The sequence below is a fragment of the Nanorana parkeri genome, unplaced genomic scaffold (genome assembly GCF_000935625.1).
Source record: "Nanorana parkeri isolate BGI_ZX_2015 unplaced genomic scaffold, ASM93562v1 scaffold245, whole genome shotgun sequence".
Classification (NCBI taxonomy): domain Eukaryota; kingdom Metazoa; phylum Chordata; class Amphibia; order Anura; family Dicroglossidae; genus Nanorana; species Nanorana parkeri.
Window position 1 is genome coordinate 1,491,346 of NW_017306513.1, and position 19,031 is coordinate 1,510,376.

At 41.8% G+C, this 19,031-nt stretch overlaps 1 protein-coding gene across 1 annotated transcript in view; it reads right to left on the reverse strand.

Moving 5' to 3' along the window:
- The window catches only part of INTS2 (integrator complex subunit 2), a 42,740-nt gene extending 27,656 nt beyond the window's left edge, over nt 1-15,084 (reverse strand). Inside the window, exons 1-10 of the mRNA XM_018556661.1 lie at nt 14,786-15,084; nt 12,945-13,083; nt 10,426-10,528; nt 9,204-9,317; nt 8,566-8,696; nt 8,232-8,405; nt 7,406-7,626; nt 5,497-5,622; nt 4,179-4,250; nt 693-807 (exon numbers count right to left, since the gene is read on the reverse strand). Coding sequence (XP_018412163.1) covers nt 693-807; nt 4,179-4,250; nt 5,497-5,622; nt 7,406-7,626; nt 8,232-8,405; nt 8,566-8,696; nt 9,204-9,317; nt 10,426-10,528; nt 12,945-13,083; nt 14,786-15,078 — 1,488 coding nt within the window. The 5' untranslated portion in view covers nt 15,079-15,084. The remainder of the gene's footprint in view (nt 1-692; nt 808-4,178; nt 4,251-5,496; nt 5,623-7,405; nt 7,627-8,231; nt 8,406-8,565; nt 8,697-9,203; nt 9,318-10,425; nt 10,529-12,944; nt 13,084-14,785) is intronic.
- Between the last annotated feature and the right edge of the window lie 3,947 nt (nt 15,085-19,031).

The following is a 19,031-nucleotide window of genomic DNA, read 5'->3' on the forward strand; positions in this document are numbered from 1 at the left end:
ATCATTTTAGGGCCATCAATCACTGATAACACTAAACTGATGAGCGGTAACAGCTTTTAAAGCGTCGCCTAGGGCCAATTTTGGGTATTATCGTTTTTTGAGGTTTCGCGCGCGCACGCAATTTTAAGGCTTGACATGTTTAGTGTCTTTTTACCCGACGTGACCCCATCTTTTATATTTTACCAAAAAATTGGGTAATAATAAATGTTTTATCATTTAATATAGGGGAAACTGTTTTTTTTTTTTAAATTTCGGTAATTTTTCCTTAATATAGTAAAAAAATAAAACCCCCAGTGGTGAATAAATACCACCAAAAGAAAGCTCTATCTGTCCCCAAAAAAGGGTATAAAATTCATTTCAGTACAGCGCTGCATGACGGAATAAATGTCAGTCAAAGTACCGCAGCGCTGAATACTGAAAAATGGCCTGGATGGGAAGGGGGTTTAACACCGCGGATGTCAACTGGTTAAAAGGTTAAAAGGAGACCACAACTCCACCTGCTGGGTGAATAGAAGACTACATAAAATGAAATGCAATATTTTATTTCTACCAGACAAAAGATAAAAAGCAGATTTAAAAACAATATATATTCTTGATCATCACAAAAAGAAGCTAAATGATTAAATACAGCCCGTTTAAATTAACACAGTTACAAGGTATAAGTTTTAACAATTATCAGACATTTTCCTCACCTTCATTCCTAAAGTAGAACAGACCAAATCAATGATGGCACTCAACTGGTTGCTATGGAAATACATGGCGACCAATAGCAGCATTTCTCCAAACGAGGCTGACACGCCAGCAGTGCTATAAAAGTATAAACACACCATCAGTTAACCACTACAATACTTTGTCTTTTACAGTGAACTTCCCAGAATTTTTGTCCTCTACTTCGGGCACACTGTTTCCGAAAAGCTTGCTCATAGCGCAAGATCATATTGCTGGAACCCTTCAACAGTGGCTTTTAGTTTTATTGTAAGGACAACTTAATCTCTAGTACAGGAGTGCAAATCTAACAGCAATGCAGAAGTGCTTCCTTTACAACACTTAGACTGGTCATATTATTTCAGTGTAGGAAGTACCTGACAGCATTTACTATGAAAGATTTTTCTAGTGCACTTAAATGGGCAATCACAATATCTACAAAACAAAAGTGAGTAACAATGTGCAATTAAAATATATCTAAAAACAAAAATGTATTATGCCGCAGCTTACAAGCCCTTTGATCTTGTGGCTGCATTCGTTTTCTGTTCTTCAGGCTAAGTATATTTTCTACAAGTAAAATACCTAATCCTATCAGAAATGTTGTGTCCTCATAACTTTCTGTGCACTGAACTGAAATTTCAAACAGCTTTCTCAGTTGTCCGCTATCTATGCAAAGCAACACCCCTCTGTGTACAGTCCTGGCCAAAAGTTGAGAATGACACAAATATTAATTTTCACAAAGTCTACTGCTTCAGATTGTACAATGGCAATTTGCATATGCTCCGGAATGTTATGAAGAGTGATCAGATCAATTGCAATTAATTGCAAAGTCCCTCTTTACCATGAAAATGAACCCAAAACAAATTCCACTGCATTTTAGTCCTGCCACAAAAAGACCAGTTGACATCATGTCAGTGATTCTCTCGTTAACGCAGGTGTCAGTGTTGACGAGGACAAGGCTGGAGACCACTCTGTCATGCTGATTAAGTTAGAATAACAGACTGGACTTCCTGGTCTTTCTTTGTCTCTGTGTCCTTCTGTTGTCTGCTTGTCTAGTCTAGTTGTGAGTCTATTGTTATGTTGTTTTTTTGTAAGGTGGCTCTAGTTGAACCAACTTACCTGGTAGTCAAAGGATTTTGACCTTCACATGCTTTCTGGTTATAGCATGATAATGCTGGCCCAGGTATTTGCCGACCCGATAACGCTGCCCCCCCCCCCTTCCCCCGGGGTGGGCTTTCGATGCCTGCGGCCCTCAGGGCAGGGTTGGGAATTTGGGCGGAGTCACGGCTCGATCTTGGGCACATTGTCACGTGTACTGTAGTTACGGTTGATATTATGCTCTGCTATCCTACTATCCTCATAGATGCACACTTGTTGCTGCCTTGGTATGTTGTTACAATTATTTGTCTTATTTGTCTGAAAATTTTCAATAAACTATATTTCTGCAAAAAAAAAAAAAAAGAATAACAGGCTGGAAGCTTTAAAAGGAGGGTGGTACTTGAAATTAGTGTTCTTCCTCTTGCTCAGGAATGGCAGCAGGCATGTGTGAGTGCATCTGCACGCAAAAGGGAGGCAAAGACTTTTGGAAGATGGCCTGGTGTCAAGAATGGCAGCAAAGGTGCCACTTCTCTCCAGGAACAACATCAGGGACAGACTGATATTCTGCAAAAGGTACAGGGATTGGACTGCTGAGGACTGGGGTAAAGTCATTTTCTCTGATGAATCCCCTCTCCAATTGTTTGGGGCATCCGGAACATACCATGTCCCGAGAAGAAAAGGTGATGCTACCATCAGTCCTGTGTCATGCCAACAGTAAAGCATCCTGAGACCATTCATGTGTGGGGTTTCTTCTCAGCCAAGGGAGTGGGCTCACTCACAATTTTGCCCAAGAACACAGCCATGAATAAAGAATGGTACAAAAACATCCTCCAAGAGCAACTTCTCCCAACCATTCAAGAACAGTTTGGTGACGAACAATGCCTTTTCCAACATGATGGAGCACCTTGCCATAAGGCAAAAGTGATAACTAAGTGGCTTGGGGAACAAAACATCAAAATTTTATGCCCATGGCCAGGAAACTCCCCAGACTGTAAGCCCTTTGAGAACTTGTGGTCAATCCTCAAGATGCGGGTGAACAAAAACCCCCACAAATTCCAAGCATTGATTATGCAAGAAAGGGCCATCAGTCAGGATGTGGCCCAAAGTTGATTGACGGCATGCCAGGGCGAATTGCAAAGGTCTCGGATAAGAAGGGTCAACACTGCAAATATTGACTCTTTGCATAAACTTAATGTAATTGTCAATAAAAGCCTTTGACACTAATAAAATGCTTGTAATTAAACTTCAGTATACAATAGTAACATCTGACTAGAAGATCTTAAAGCACTGAAGCAGCAGACTTTGTGAAAATTAATATTTGTGTCATTCTCAAAACGTTTGGCCAGGACTGCACATGAGGAGAGGCAGAAATGTTTGTTGCCCAAATCAAGAAGAGCCTACTTTACCAACACTGCTCCTCCATAGATACAGTGCAGTGAGCGAACATTGTCACCCTAAGACAGAAAGTGTGTTACTGGATTTGATCACCAGGTAGATATAAAAAGGAAAAAAAAGCCTAAAAACAGGAAACTAATACAACCACCACATGTAAAAACCTAAGCATATTACAGGTTTTTTGTGTTTAGATGTGCTTTAACCCTTTCTCTGCCAAGGACGTATGGCATACGGACCTACAAAAGTGCTTCCAGCTGGCCAGGTCAGTATGCCATACGGACCTGGCATTTACAGTTCTACTATAAGCTGATGGTCACTTTAGCGACAATTAACAATTGAATTGTGTATTTTTATCGGTTTAATATTAATTTGAGAAACATTTGCGCAATTATGGCAGGGCCTACAAATTTAGTATCACCATCTTTTTATTCTACCGGGCCTGCGCTTTCAGAAAATATATGGTTTGGGGGGTCTTTTACAAACGCTAGCAACGCAGCAGTTGAAAATCAAATCAATAGGAAAAAATTGCAGAAAATTCAAAAATGGCTTGGCCAGCTGATTTGAAAAATGTTCGAGGGCTTGGCAGCGAAAGGGTTAAAGAAAAAAAAAAAAGCAATAAAAAGTGAGCATGAGAGAGGGAGAGAAACCGAGAGAGCAAGGTAGCATGAAAGAGAAAATTAGAGCGAGTGAGCATGAGAGAAAGAAAGCAAGGGAGCATGAGAGAAAGAAAGCAAGAGAACATGAGAGAAAGAAAGCAAGGGAGCATGAGAGAAAGAAAGCAAGGGAGCATGAGAGAAAGAAAGCAAGGGAGCATGAGAGAAAGAAAGAAAGGGAGCATGGGAGAAAGAAAGAAAGGGAGCATGAGAGAAAGAAAGCAAGGGAGCATGAGAGAAAGAAAGCAAGGGAGCATGGGAGAAAGCAAGGGAGCATGGGAGAAAGAAAGCAAGGGTGCATGGGAGAGAAGGTGAGAGCCAAATTACCTTTCAAAATAAGCCTCCTCTTTAATCATCCAGCTTAGCCATGTCAACATCAGCTGCTCCTGTTCTGGGGTGCTGTAAAAAAAAGTAATTTTTTACTTTACATTTTAACAGCTATTCAAGCCATCGTAAAATTTGACGCGTCATTATGTCACCAATATGAAAATACAATGTTCAAAAATATTAATAACAAAATTATACATCCTGTATTAATTCCTTTTCACACAAATGTTCCCATTTAGTCTTAAGGTGCCCATACACTGTACGATTATTGTACGATTTAATCGCAGGAGATCGTACGATAATTGCAAAGTGTTTGGAAGGCGTGCGACCGTTTCTACTGTACGATCGCACGTCTTCCGTCGAACAAGCAGGCTGGAAAACCCGGTTAGTGGCGTGCTTGTTCGACAACTGCCGAACGTGCCTGTGTGCGCAAGACCGTTCATGCATTGCAGTCTGAGGGGGGCGGGCTTGCGATGATCGCAAGTACGATCTGCCTGTCCAAGATGGGCAGATAGTGTGTTTTTTTTTAATTACTTTACAACCCTCGCAAGACAAAAGTCTTGCGAGGGTTGTACAGTCTATGGTCACCTTTACAAATGAGAACCTGCCCATATGCGGAGAGTGTGCCACAGGGAAACTAGAAGCTCAGTCTAACATACTGTAGGTGCTCCCACATGGCAGAATAGCTGGTAACTGGTAAATAAATTGTCTGTTACACAAAATGATAAGCTTAAAGGCCTGAGAAAACAAAATAAAGAGCAATTTCCATGGGGATATTTTGAATGTGATGTTTAATTTATAATTAAAGGTGATTTAAGTTCCACTGACTGAACACACATACACAACAGAGACAGGGAGACAGAGAGAGAGAGAGAGAGAAACACACACATGTACACATAGTATATACATTTAATCCTCCAGCTGTTATTTTCTAATGCAGCACTGAATCATATGGACTTTTATGAGGTGACAGTTCTAATATCAGACCCTAACTGCTTTATTAAAACAGCTAATGTTTTACACAGCTGATAGGTAAAGCTCATATTGTATATTAAGTTGATTGGCTCCCTAAAAAATTGATGGTAATTACAGAAAGTATAAAAAGGAAAAACTACTGCTGTGCTCTCTTTAGAAAACTCAAAATGTGCTGTAAAACATATGTATCATGTAGACATCCTGTATAAAATGATTCTTTGTAAAATTAATATATAGACTTTATATAAAGACAAAAAAAAATCAGTTTTAAACCGAAATGTTTAATAAAAGCAGACTCAAAACCATTATAGTTTCCCTTTAAAGAAAGTTACAGACAACTCACCTGACCAGTGTGGAAAACGCCAGCAGCATACAAAAAGAAAGGGAGACAAAACGCACGCCACCAGGAGTTGCAGGTGGCCGACTGGTCATGAGCTGAAGTACTTGCTCAGCCTCTTCATCTGTTGGTCTGTATACATAAAACAAAGCAATACACAAGTTACAAGTAACCACTAATTAATTGCAGTGACACACTGGCTGACCGAGTGTGGTTAATGAAAATTCATCATTTCCAAAGAGTTAATATGGCCATACATATTATCAGGTGCACAAGAAACTGCAGGTACATGCAAACAAATTATTTTGTATTCCACCCACAGTTTAACATGCTGAATATCAAACAGATCACAGGGAACATTCCCAAAACATAGACATGTGATCAGCAAAACAGGATTTTTGTACTTCCTGTAAAATATTTTTTTTTATTCTGTTCTTTGAGAGATATAGGAATTGAGATACAGTCAGGTTTTACTGCCCTCATCTGCAAAGCATGCCTCAGTTTATAGTATACGGTACCAAGAGCATGAGTGTAAACAAAGAGGAGGGACCACCTTTTCCCAAACAAAAGGGGAACAGTTCCAACACACTCTCGGAGGGTGCTTCTAACCCACATAGAGGAATACCTTGAATAGTGGGTGTAATGGAAAGGTACTCTGGAAGACCCAAGGCTGGAAACAGCAGACTGATCCCCCAAATGCAGGGTAGTACACACAGCATCAATAAGGTCCAAAGCCCTTGGTAACTAATTAGATGGCAGTGCCAAAAAAAACCTCTTCAGGAGGTAGATTGTTGGGACTCTGAATCGGAGTCAGCGATTTTCACAGCAACCGGTGGCCCGTTGTGTTCCAAGGCCTCAAGAAAGTGAGGACGCTGGGGTGTGCATAGGGCCTGTGCAGCCAGTATCTGTGAGGAATTGTGTGAATCTGGCTACAAAGTCCTGAGTTGCAGTGGAGGCCCCTGATTGCAGGAGTAAATTCCCTTAGAGGACACTGAGTAGATGTCAATGGAACCTGGGGTCACCCGTAGCAGCAGGCAGACATGTTGTGCCTGCATAGCCATGATGCAATTCCACATGGTGCTTTGCAAAGCAGGAGAATCAGCGGGATGGTGCTTCCTCAACAATGATTGGTGGGGAAAGATACCCCGGAGTGCACATTTGACATCAGCAATCAGTCCCTCAGCATTAACCCCTTTTGCAGTAAAACCAGCGTCAGCTGGAAATTTTAAAAGGCACCCAGTTGTGCAAATAGCAAGGCACCTCACGGTGCTATAGCTTGAACAGCCTTACTCAACAGAGTGAGTGTTCAGAGTCAGGGTCACATGCTGGGGCAATGCCATGGCTCTGGACCTGGAAAGTGCTCTGTGGCTAACTTTTACAGTACACAAATGTCTGGAAAGCACCACATTATAAAGCCCAGTGCATGAAGGTCATACTCCAGGCTGGCCCCACCACTCCAGCAGGGCCCAGGTACGGCACTCCAAAGTCAGGCTTAAGAAAGGCCGATCTAGGTAGCTGTTATGTAGAGACCAGTTCAAACATCTATGTAGCAAGGAATCTTGATTGAAGTCAACTTCTGGTTAAACTTTCCTCAGCAGAGCTGAAGGAAAAACATCCATCCTCCTGGGACAACAGCAAACCACTGAGGCAGGCTGGGTAGAGGAGGGGGTAATCCTTGGGCCGGCTTAAAATTTTACTGTTTGCCAATGTCTAGTCCTCCTGTCGGTGGCAGTATGACCTGACTGTGTCCAAATTCCTCTGTCCCTGTTGTTGCCACAGTCAACATCCATGGATGCAGTACACCAGGCCCTTAACACTCTTCACATAACACCACAGTTCATTAACGAGATACAGATTAGTACTAAGCTAAAACAAAATCAATTAAAGGAAAGGAAGAGAAAAGGAATTGACTTACTTAAGGCCAGCAATTCCCATCAATGCACAATAGAGTCGGAGCAAGGCACTTGCTTTCACCACATGTTCTTCTTTAAGTCCACTGTATACAGAAGCTGCACGCTCAGGGTCTCCCTCCTGTGGCTTCTGTGGTTTTTTTGCAGCTGGGAGAATGCTCATCAACTCTGAGAGCAGCTGTTTTCTCATTTGCCAAAGCACTGAGCTGCTATTTTCTCTTCTTCTCTGAAAATAGGAAAGCAAATATATTCAATTGTGCTACCATGTAAACAAAGATTATGACTGGAGGTAAAATCTGCATTTGTTCAAAAACTGTTCAGTGTGAGGACCTACCTGCATGACTAGAAATTGAACAGATTGTTTATGTAAGCTATTGTACTACATAGTAGTTAGAGAGCTACACAGAGATTAGAAAACCTAAAACACCTACAGACAGTCTATAACAAGATTGTAACACTACTTAGAGGGTAATCTAAGTCAGGGGTAGCCAAACACTGGTCCTCCAGCTGTGGTGAAACTATAAATCCCATTATGCATCTCTCTCCGGGAGTCATGTCTGTGGCTGTGAGAATGTTGCAATGCCTCATAGGAATTGTAGTTCCACCACAGCTGGAGGACCAGTGTTTGGCTACACCTGATCTAAGTAGTAACAGCAGTTGGCACGACCCAACCATTAAATTGATATCTGCGTAACAAATTTGAAAAGAAGGTCCATGTAAATGGCAAAATGACTCTTCAGGCATTATTACTGATAGGCAATGACATTCTTAAAATGTTGACTGATGTATTTTAATGGCCAAAAGCACTTCATAAATAAAAAGGATGCTTACCATTTGGCCATTGCGAATAAACGTTCCAAACCAAGTACGAACTTTTGCATTGGTCCCAAGTAGCAGTCCACTCACAAAACATACCATGTTGCTCACACCATCATCACCTGCCTCGTTTTTAGTGTGGTCCAATGTCAAAGCAACCCCAAGTCCAGGTAGGTGACATTCCTCTACCTGTCACATATTTAAAATTATCCATTAATGGTTTCCCTTACAAAATGATTAGGCAAGATGAACACATATATGATTCTCATCCACACAACACAGGTTAATAGATTAGAGTCGGTATCATCAATGTTAGTAACCAAGTAACTGACATGCTACATGTTCTTACCACCATGCCTCGCACTTTGAGGGCTTGTGACGGATTCATTTTGCACAGCTGGCGCAATGCTTCAGTTCTCCGTCTCCCTCCACTGCTCTCTTCATCCTGGTGCTCTCCATTTTTTATTAAACTCCTGCAAACTACAGAGAGAGACTGCAACATAAATACACTGTTATTGACCAGGAGCATCTCTCAACATGTCACATGGAAACATAACATAATGGATAGCCATTGTTCCAATGAACACCTCCACAATGAGAAATGGCTTCTGAGTAAACACCATTTTTAGATGGCAGGCTGAGAAGTGAATGTCACCCACAATCCTTTGCTAAACAAGAAGAATGAGCTGTGTGCAATACTGTTTTGGCCTACCAGACAGTAGTCCACTAGTAGTTCAGGTCACTAAGTAATATGGCAAACCTCCCAAAACTGAGAAATGCTTCTAGGTGTATGACATTTTCTACAGATAACACTGGCTCCTTCCAGAACAAAACATTATGTAGAAATGTGAGTTACATTCATTTTCGGTTTAAAGTGGCCTAATCTCTGAACCATGGATTTAGACTTTCATAATCAAAGGATATCTATGACAATTACATTTCACATATAGCTTGAAGTTTAAATTCTGACATGGAAAAATTGCTCACCGTCATTAAAACTGTCAGGAACATTAGCCACCAGCAGACACAAGAACCAGGCACCATTGCGAACATGCAGTAAAGCTTCAGCCATATCAGTAATCGGCAGAAGAGTGTGCAATTCTGTAACAAGGCAAAACTGACTGATTTCAAATTCATTTGAATACATCTTACTTTAGTACAACATAAGAAAGAAAAAAAAAAAAAGTAGGAGCTAAAAGAAGAAGTAGTTCTAAAGGCTACAACTCCATTAGCACTTTCACAGATCTCCAGTATGAATATGTACAATGCTAAAAACAGGTAGGTGTCACCCCTATTGTCTGATACAGCTTTGCAGTGTACCAAGTCACCTCACTGCCTCCAAACTGCTCACTGATCAAAGAATTTGAATTGTGACATTGTTCACTATGCAGAGGTTACTAGAAGCCATTCGAGCCAAACAATAAATAGAGGATCAGCTCTTTGCTATGCAGTGCAGCAAAGGTGTGGACATCACACTAGCAGAACAGTATTACAAAGCCTTTGGGGAATAATCTACTTGGGTATATATTTCAACTGTGTATTTAACAGTCTGTCTGGTTTTCCACTGTAATGTGTCAAGGGGAAAAATATCAAAAATGTATTGACAAAGGAATGGTGTTTGAAAGGTTAGTGGGTACCTAACCAGCGTGAGCTTCAACGCCCAATCATTCTCCTAACAGTTATTGTTTAGAAGCAATTACTAAGCAGTCTGATAGACACTTAGAGAACAAGGTAAGGGCCTGTTTACAAATTGGTTTTGCATTCTCATACAAGTCCCCGTGGGCATGCAAAAAAATTAAAAGCAGATCAAAAGCCTGCCAGTAGCAGCTGTGAGCCACTCTGGGAGAATTTAGTAAGTGGCTTTTTAAGCGTTTCCAATGTGTTGGCTGCAATAGCTGGCCCTCTGAAAATCCCAGATACCTGGCTGTTTCTGGCTTCCATACTTTATGTGCTCTTGAGTTAAAACAAGTATGCAGAAAGTAAACTCAGAGCTCCTGACCTGCATACTTCTTCCAGTTCAGTCACTCAAAATATCAGCGTGCCAAGCAGGCGATGGACATCTTCAGAAGCAGGTCAGAGATATCAACCAAGATGCCTCTTTTATAGGAGGTTTAAACAACCCTATCAACTCTCAATATTTGAAACCAACATATACAAAGGAGGCATTTAAACGTTGGGCTGGTTAATGTAAAACCTGCCGGTAGCATACCTGCTTGTAAAATGCAGAGAACATCTGCAGCTTCCTCCATGTGCACAGGGCTTTCAAACAGTTCAGATGATTTAAAAAAATATTCACCATTGGAATCTGCTACCTATAATTGAAGAAAGAAAATATATTACAATATATACAATTTTATACATAACCTTCAGGGTAAATAAAACCATCAGACAAAACATACCACTTGTACAGGGGGTAAGGTTATCAGATTCCATTATCCTGTAGGTGTTTCACCATGACTGCCAGCACTGGCAAAAATCAGTGAACCAGAGGCGGCACACTCAGTTAACGAAGCTATAATTATTGTGATTTGCAAGTAAGGACCATCACCTGGCTGAAGACAGCTATGGCAAATAACATGTATAATAACTTACCAATTTTAACATCAGCAGCAGTGTCTTGCACAGGATATGAAGGAAATGTTTCCATATAGTTGGTTGGTGCAAATATCAAATATTAATTTTAAGCGGCATCCGGATAACAGAGTTCAAACCCCTGCCCTATGTTATGGAGTTCTGTACTTCTAACACTCTTCTCCTAGGGTGAAGGGGGTGCGCCATGTAGCAAGTTACCTCTGGCCCCACCACTACATGCTGACAGGAGTAGTGAGGGTAGCATCACTACTCCTATCAGCTAGGTGCCAGAAGCAGCAAGCCAATGCTGAAGAGGAGGTGGGGGCTATGCGCTCTCTCACCTCCTCCACCTACAGCACCCATGGCAAAGGTGTTCCCCACCAGCCATGTGAAGTGGTGAGGGCTGCAGAAGGAGCAACAGCCCATGCACACTGTTCCACTCACCACTCCCAATACCTTCCTGTACCCTTACTATACCGGGCTGGCAGTGACTGTGTGCACACAGCCTGTCACTGCTGCAGCTAGCTAAGTTTGTGCTTCCTGTCTCCAGGAGGTTACTAAGATAAGATATATGAAGATATATGTATTCAACCTCAGAATGCCCCACCCTCACTGCCTTCTTTCACAACCTCCTCACCCAAAAGCCCCCCACCTCCCGATTCTGTATCTATATTACAAGTTATTTTATAATTTAATATCTAAAGGCCAGTCACTAACAAACCATGGCACTCATGCTTGGCCACAGCTGACTGTGTGCCACTAAAAAAAACATTGGTTCCATTTGCAGCTATTGCTCCCTCCCCTTGCCCCTCTTCCCAATATCAGGATTCACACCTTTGCAAGTTCCCAGGTATGCTCATCACATGTGTGCTCCGTCTTTTACAAACACTGTTGGGTGTCAAGGGCTAATAGGGGTACATCAGTTGCTCCAGTACACACATTGTTTTCATCACTCCTGAGGACGTCTAGATGGACGAAATACATTGGGTGGGATAAAGTACGTGTGATACCATCACATCTGTGAGGGGCGGGCTACGCGCACAAGAGAGTTGGAAGCAAGTGGTGGTGTATCTCTAGCTCCATAAGGCTACACTGTATATTCCTTGGTGCAGGACATAGTGCGCGAACAGATGTGTGTGAGGTGCGTTAAGGATTGACCCACTGCTACACCCTAAGAGTCCTATGTACTGGGAAGTGTCCTTTGATTAAAAACTGACCTTTTAGTGAGTGCACCTTTTACATAGAGGTGTGGAGAGGACGTTGGTTTTGACTTTACTTTGTACTGAACAGCACTCTGTGTGAACAGCAGTCTGTGTGAAATCAGGGGTCTCTCTGCAGAGGACCGACACATCCCCTGTTGGGTTAAACCTGGGCCTCTCCAATGACAGGGAGCATAAGCTTTACTGACTGCAGAGCTATAGGGCTGACTTAGCAAGGTTAGAACCCCTGTTCATTTTTAATGTCATTTGTGGACATTCACTTTCACTCCTGTGACTGTGGAAAGGGAAATCTATTTGTTTTTTTAGTCAACACCTAATGAGGAGCAGAGCAAAGCCATCTCCATGGGGGATACATCTTCTAGTCACAGACGGAGATGGTGTCAGACAAAAATAAAAATATGATTTCATTCTAGGACAGCTGTAATAACCTAGGGCTAGTTCATGCCACAGCCTTCCACAATACAGGCAAAATGCACAAAAGGGGGAATATCCATGGTCATGGTTTTTCGATACATTATGGGGCATTGCAAAAAAGTCCTACATGCTTCACTTTTGGTACGAGAAGATGCAGTTTCCCATTCAAGTCATATGAACTAAACATTGTTGATTTGCATATAAACCATGTCAAGAATGAATGCAATTTTCTTCATGAATAATGGCATGGGTAAGCCACCACGTGGAACAACCAAGAAAAAGCAAGAGTAGAGTATAGAGGAGGTCCTTTTATAACAAAAGGTGAGCCATACAATCCAGCAAGAGCTGGAAGAGGAACAGTCATTAAATCGATTAACTAGCCAGGTGTCCACTAGCAAGCTTATTCTGCTCACAATACTCAGAAGAATAATCATGATACGCATTCTAATATGGAAAGCTGAAAGGGGTCAGTAATAAATTAAATTCAACAAAGACATTGCAAAATAATGGGAACAAGTCATACCTTATTTATTATTGCCAACAACTCGCTAAGCACTAGACGCAACCGGCGAGGAGAGTCACTATGCTCAAACTCCAATGTCAGGCCATGCTGAAGCTGAGATACCAAAATACTTTCTCCTGTAGCTCCTCCAAGCTTGTGCCTAGATAGGGGCAATAAACACTTGCATTAAACAGACTGCACTAATGATGCTCCATAGTACATCACAAAGACTGCTAAAAATAGAAATAAAAAGTGGAACAGGTTTCTTTTTTACTACAATAAGGACTAGTGTTCACAAGTGTTGGAGATGCACTCACAAAGTGCTTTTACATCAGTGTATGTGAATGTGTGGCAAAGCACAATATTATCTCAAACTTACTGTAACTGAATTCTAATATAGCAGGATCCAGTGACCAGGCACTGATCCATTAAAGCCCAACTGCACTCAAAAATGTTTTTTCAATGACCTCCTCTAACCCATCCTGATAGGCTCTTACCCTGTGAAGTCAGATATACTCACCTAAGTTCCCCCTCTAGGTCCCTCACTGCTTCCATTTCAATGGACATCAAATAGGAAGTGAATTTCTTTGGACACTCAGAAGGACCCAAGCGCAAAGTAATCAGAAGAGGTATGCTGTGGCTTCACACGAATGCGGCTTGCAGTGTATTTTCACTTTTGCAGTCAAATTGCGATAACACCTTCTTGTTATATTTCTTACATTTTTCTATTCACAGAGCATAAGCTTAAAAAATATTGAAATATGCTTTTTGCAGTTTAGATTGCTTTTACTTGGGTTAGTCTTTCTTTGCTTCTTAAGGATTAACATTTCTACTTGCTTCTCCTTCTTTGCAATGTTAGGAGGAGCTGTGAGTGGTTAAAGAATTTCAACTCAGGCTTCTGCATTGTATGTTAATGAGAGAAACATAACCCACAATTTTCAGTCCCTTGTCTTTCTATAAAGGACAGATCACTGCGAAGGTGCTCGGAAACCCTTGATTCAGTAATTTTGACCTGTTGCAACAAAACATGTAAAAAGGTAAGAAATATTGTTTAGAAAGTATTTTTGTAATGCGTTGTGATAGGGAACACAAACATATAGAGAGGTTTTTTCAAATTTGACTGCAAATGTAGAAATACACTTTAAGGTAAGCAAAAAAAACCAGAGCTTTTAGATAGGGATTTGTTTTAACCCAGTGATCAGATAGTCCACCATGGGAGGGAGTGGTGGTTGGGATGGGTGACATATATCTTCCAGTTGGGCTTTAAGCTATGGGCCCCAGTTGTCCTCGACCACCAGTAGCTCCAGAATCTCTCAATATCATTACCCAAACTCTAACATGGTGTTGTGAATACCTGCATGGTCAAAGCACACAGTCACTTTTTACATTAGGATGGGTCCTTGTGCCATGTTTTAAAAAATTATTATTGAAAAAGAATAGCTACTTTGTTCAATTATTATTAGAATGCAAAAACATAGTGCATCTGCACATAGGTCTTTGTCTGTATTAGTTTTCACCTAGTTTGATAGACTAGGGCTAGACATGGTCCCAAATGTTGCCATGTGAAAAGGGAGCTTACCCATTTTAGTGAAAAAGCTTTTAATAAAAGACAAAGATCTGTGTGCAGACGTACTATGTTTTTGCATATTATATTTAGCATAGGATGTGGACACATGAATGGCGCCATATTTTTTGTCCCATAAGAAATTCATATCAAGATATCTGGTTATATGCAAGCATTTGTATTTTAGAAAATGATTTCTTTCTAAGTGAAAGGTTTTACACTTCTCTTTAACCTATTTAGTATGTACCACAAAATCTTTAAAAGGAATACATTGGAAACAACAATACAACTATCCTACCTCAGTTGCTGCTCTTTGTTGGCATCCTGCTCCAGAGCATGAAAATCCACAGACAGCAAGGCCACAATGGCATTCACAGCCTCCACTCCGGATAGCAGCCGTAGCAGTAATTTCTTATCTTGAGCCCAGCTCTCACTTTGGTCTGCTGGGGCACATAAGGCCATGCGAACCAGGCATGGAAGTAGAAGCCTTAGCTCTGGATCACTCAAGGCAGCCAAGCGTACAACATCCACCTTTTGCATTGCCTCAAATGCATACGGGCTGACATACTGAAGACCTGAAGTCTCACTCATTTTCTGACCCCTTTATTAACATAGAAAAAAAGATAGAACTTAAAATGCCAATAGCAGAACTCCACCAAAAACCATCAAAATAAAAATGAATAGCCATTTAAAAGATAATACAAAATAAGTGCTTTTTACTGCAATATTTAAGTTGAAGTAGAAAAAAAAACCCAGAGGATCAACACCAAGCAGATCTTCAAGACGTAGGTTTATTTGGCCGGAAACACACAGCAATTCAGGCGTTTTGAAATAATAGGAGCTCGCAGGCCCCTTTTTAGGGTTTTGAACAAAAGAATTAGATGTGTTACCTTGAATCATTTCCCATCATCAGATAATAATGCCACATGTTAGTGATAAAATAAATGTAGGCAAGCTACCTTGATGGTCCATTGACACTAGATGCAGTGACTGGCATTGCTCATTAACACAAAAGGTGACTTGCCGTTGTTCATTAACACAAAAGGTTTTCAAAGTCTTACACTTAGCATTCTTTAGAAAGAAGGAAAAAGCCTGTCCCCTGGCTGAATACTGCAGAGAAGGGCTCTTGCTGTCTGTGTGAAAGCAGTGGTCTCTCTGCAGAGGACAGACATATCCCCTGTTGTGTTAAACCTGGGGCTCTCCAATGACAGGGAGCATAAGCTTTAATGACTGCAGAGACCACTGCTTTCCCACACAGACCAAGGGTCCTATTCCGCAGCATGCTGCAGAGGACAGGATTTGGTACCCAGGTTGTACCTTATTTCTAAAAAAAATTAACTGTAACGCTTTGCACAGTTTTTCTTTTGAAGCACCAACATATATTTAACCAATTAAATGGAAACTTTAATTGGGCTTTAACCCTTCACTGCCACCGACGTAAGGCTTACGGTGGAACACAACCGCTTGCAGCTGGCCAGCTCAGTAAGCCTCACGTTGGTGGCTTTTAACGTTCTGCTATAAGCTCATGGTCACTTATACCAGAACAGTTCCCCCGACGGTCCCCTGTAAAATAATAGCTGTCATCAGCCCCCAATCTGCAGCCTCTCCGTCCTGTCTGGAGCCGCTCCAGGCTGGGACCTATTTCTCCTTGGATGCCAACTGCTCTCCCCTGCCTGTATGGGCTGAGGCAGCAGGGATCGGAGGAGAAATGGCCGGCGGAGGAAGCAGCACTGCATGTCAGGATGGCCGAGCGCTAAGGAGAGCAGAGCCTCCAGCTGTCCAATCTTGGATCGCTGGCGGCTCTGTGATCATGTGTGGCTGAGTGGCGAAGAATGGCCGAGCGGAGGATCAGTAAATATCCTTGATATTTACCGATCAGCTTATCACTCCAGTGTTTGTAAACAACTGGGGACACACACAACACTATATTTCCCTAGTTATGAATAAACAGGAAGTGCTTTACATCACTTTTCATTCATGAGTTTCTGAATGGGTAGAAGCCTCTGTACTGAGGCTTCTACCCATTCATAACTGGATGATAGTAAACGTTTTACTATTTCTAGTTTGTGAATGAATGGGAAACCTCTGTACTGAGTGCTTTCTATTCACTGAGTGCTGAGGCTGCAGGCAGAGAGATTGAGGACTTTGTGTCCTCAATTTCTTTTTCGAAAAGTAAATGTCAGGGGTCTTTTAGACCCCTGATTTAACCCCAAAACACCCCCAACTGTGCACTGATACTGATTTTAGAGTGCTTTTATCAATTTAATTGTGCATTTTGCTTGCTTCTGAGTCTGATTCCTCACAATTATTATGCACGTATAAAACGCTGGTGGCTAATGCACGGCATGTCAGTTCTCTCTGTGTGGCCCAACGCATGTTCAACACTTTGCAGAGTGGCATTAGGATGCCAGGTGATGGGATGCTCCCCGTGTCCCCGAGCAGTGCAGGAGTGTGCGATCTGGTAAGTAAACACTGAGTGAGGTAAATATCCCTGCCACCGACTACCAATGTGGGGTGGGGGTTAAAGCGATATTAAACTTTAATTTTTTTATTACTAGGAGACTGAATTTATATAGAAATTGTTTGGGTTTTTTTTTTTTTTTAAATCCTTCAGATCCTCGCTTTTCAGTGGGTCCCCGCAGCGCTTTTCCCCCCGCGCGGATGCCTCCATCAGCTAAGTGGCTGCTGTGGAGGTACCCATGTGTGCTCGTTCACAGCCATTACTGCAGTGGCTGTGTGCGTCCATAGACACACACACACAGCCCTGCGGCAGGCCATGCCCCAGTAGTTTGACAGCAGAAGGGGCCTGTGGCTCCTCCGCCCTCAGCATCCTCCCCCAGAACCAAGAAGTTCAGGATGGAGGATCACTGTGGGAACCGGCGGTGGTGACAGGTAAGTGGCGAGGGGGAGCGGGGATTTAAAAAAAAGGTACTGGACGTTTTTTACCCTAATGCAGAGAATGCATTAGGGTAAAAAACGCCCAGCCTTTAGTAATACTATAACTACAGGGCCAATGACCACTAATGTAGGCAGAGGGTTAAGGTGGGTGTTAACAGTGCAGGTGGTGGTGGAGGAGGTGGTGTTAACAACACTGCCACGGATCAGCAATGCTAGGGGTTATTACTGTCATCACTGATATTACGTTAAGGGTTTTCTATGATTGTGGTCACGGGTTTTTATTGGAGACACTGACACCAATGCTGGTAGTCATTATTGAGGTCACGGGCACTAATGCTGGGGTTTAATACTGCAGTCACTGACACCAATGCTGGGGGTTAATATTGAAGACACTGACACCAATGCTGGGGGTTAATATTGTAGTCACTGACACCAATTCTGGGGGTTAATATTGTAGTCACCGACACCAATGCTGGGGGTTAATATTGCAGTCACCGACCTGACACAATGTACTTCAACGTACAAAAACTAGAAGCTATTGTGCAGCCCCCTGGAAGTGTCAGGGGTTGCATTTGATGCACCCTATAATTTTCAGGTTGACCACCACTGGTATAAACTAGGAGGTCCACCAAAAGCTAGAAAATATGGGTAACACAAATATGTACACAAGTATCCATACTCTTTGAAACAAATGTATAGTAAAAACATGCCACAGGCAGTGAGTCTTCATTATACAAAACACTCATTTTGCCATCTGTTATTGTCAGCATTTCCATTCATGGGGTTAATATAAACATTATCACTGTTCACGTGTTACATTTATAGGAATAGTTTCCAAAACGTCTCAGTTCTACAACAAACATTTGCTAGCTACAACAGTATTTAATGTGAAGAAAAAGTGGTTTCCATCTGTTTAAACACCTGTCAGCTTTGACACAATCATACATACAGAACAAGATTTTAGAATGTCTTCTTCCTTACATGTAGAATTTAGAATCCTTTGTCACCATACAGATAATGAAGGACAATTCTCCAAATCCTCAGCATTCTGTCAATGTACCTGAGCCATGCAGAAACAAGGCAGATTGCTGCCATATGCTGCCTAGACAGATCTGACTGGTGGGTTCCTTTATTTCAGTGCTACTTTGTGAAAGAGATATAAAAGTGCAGCAGAGGCCATGTTGTCAGCTCACTATAGTCAGCCAGGAGGCACATTGGATTTCTGGCAGGATTTTTTTTCCTGTATTTTACTTTTTTTGGCACTTTCAGCATTTTTAAAGTGTAACTCTACATTTGGTGCAGTGACACCTAAAGAAGAACTTTGGGAAAGGCTTTTCTTTTGGGGGGACCCACTGCATGGGTAGGTTTTTCCTTGTGTTCCGAATCAAGCTTTAAAGCAAAACTCTGGGCAAATCAAATCCTAACCCTTGCAGTGGGGCTACCCCTGCACTGTAAAGGTTCAGTGCTTGGTTTTGTCTAGGTGCTCAAATAAATTTAAAAAAAAAGTTATACTCACCCGATCCTCCTATGAGCTGGCTTGCTCTTAGACCAGTCCTCCCAGCCTCTCTCCCCCTTCATTGCAGCAGTATAAGGTCCCTGAATCATCATGTTCTATACACAGTGTATTGGAAATGAGGGTGCTGAGG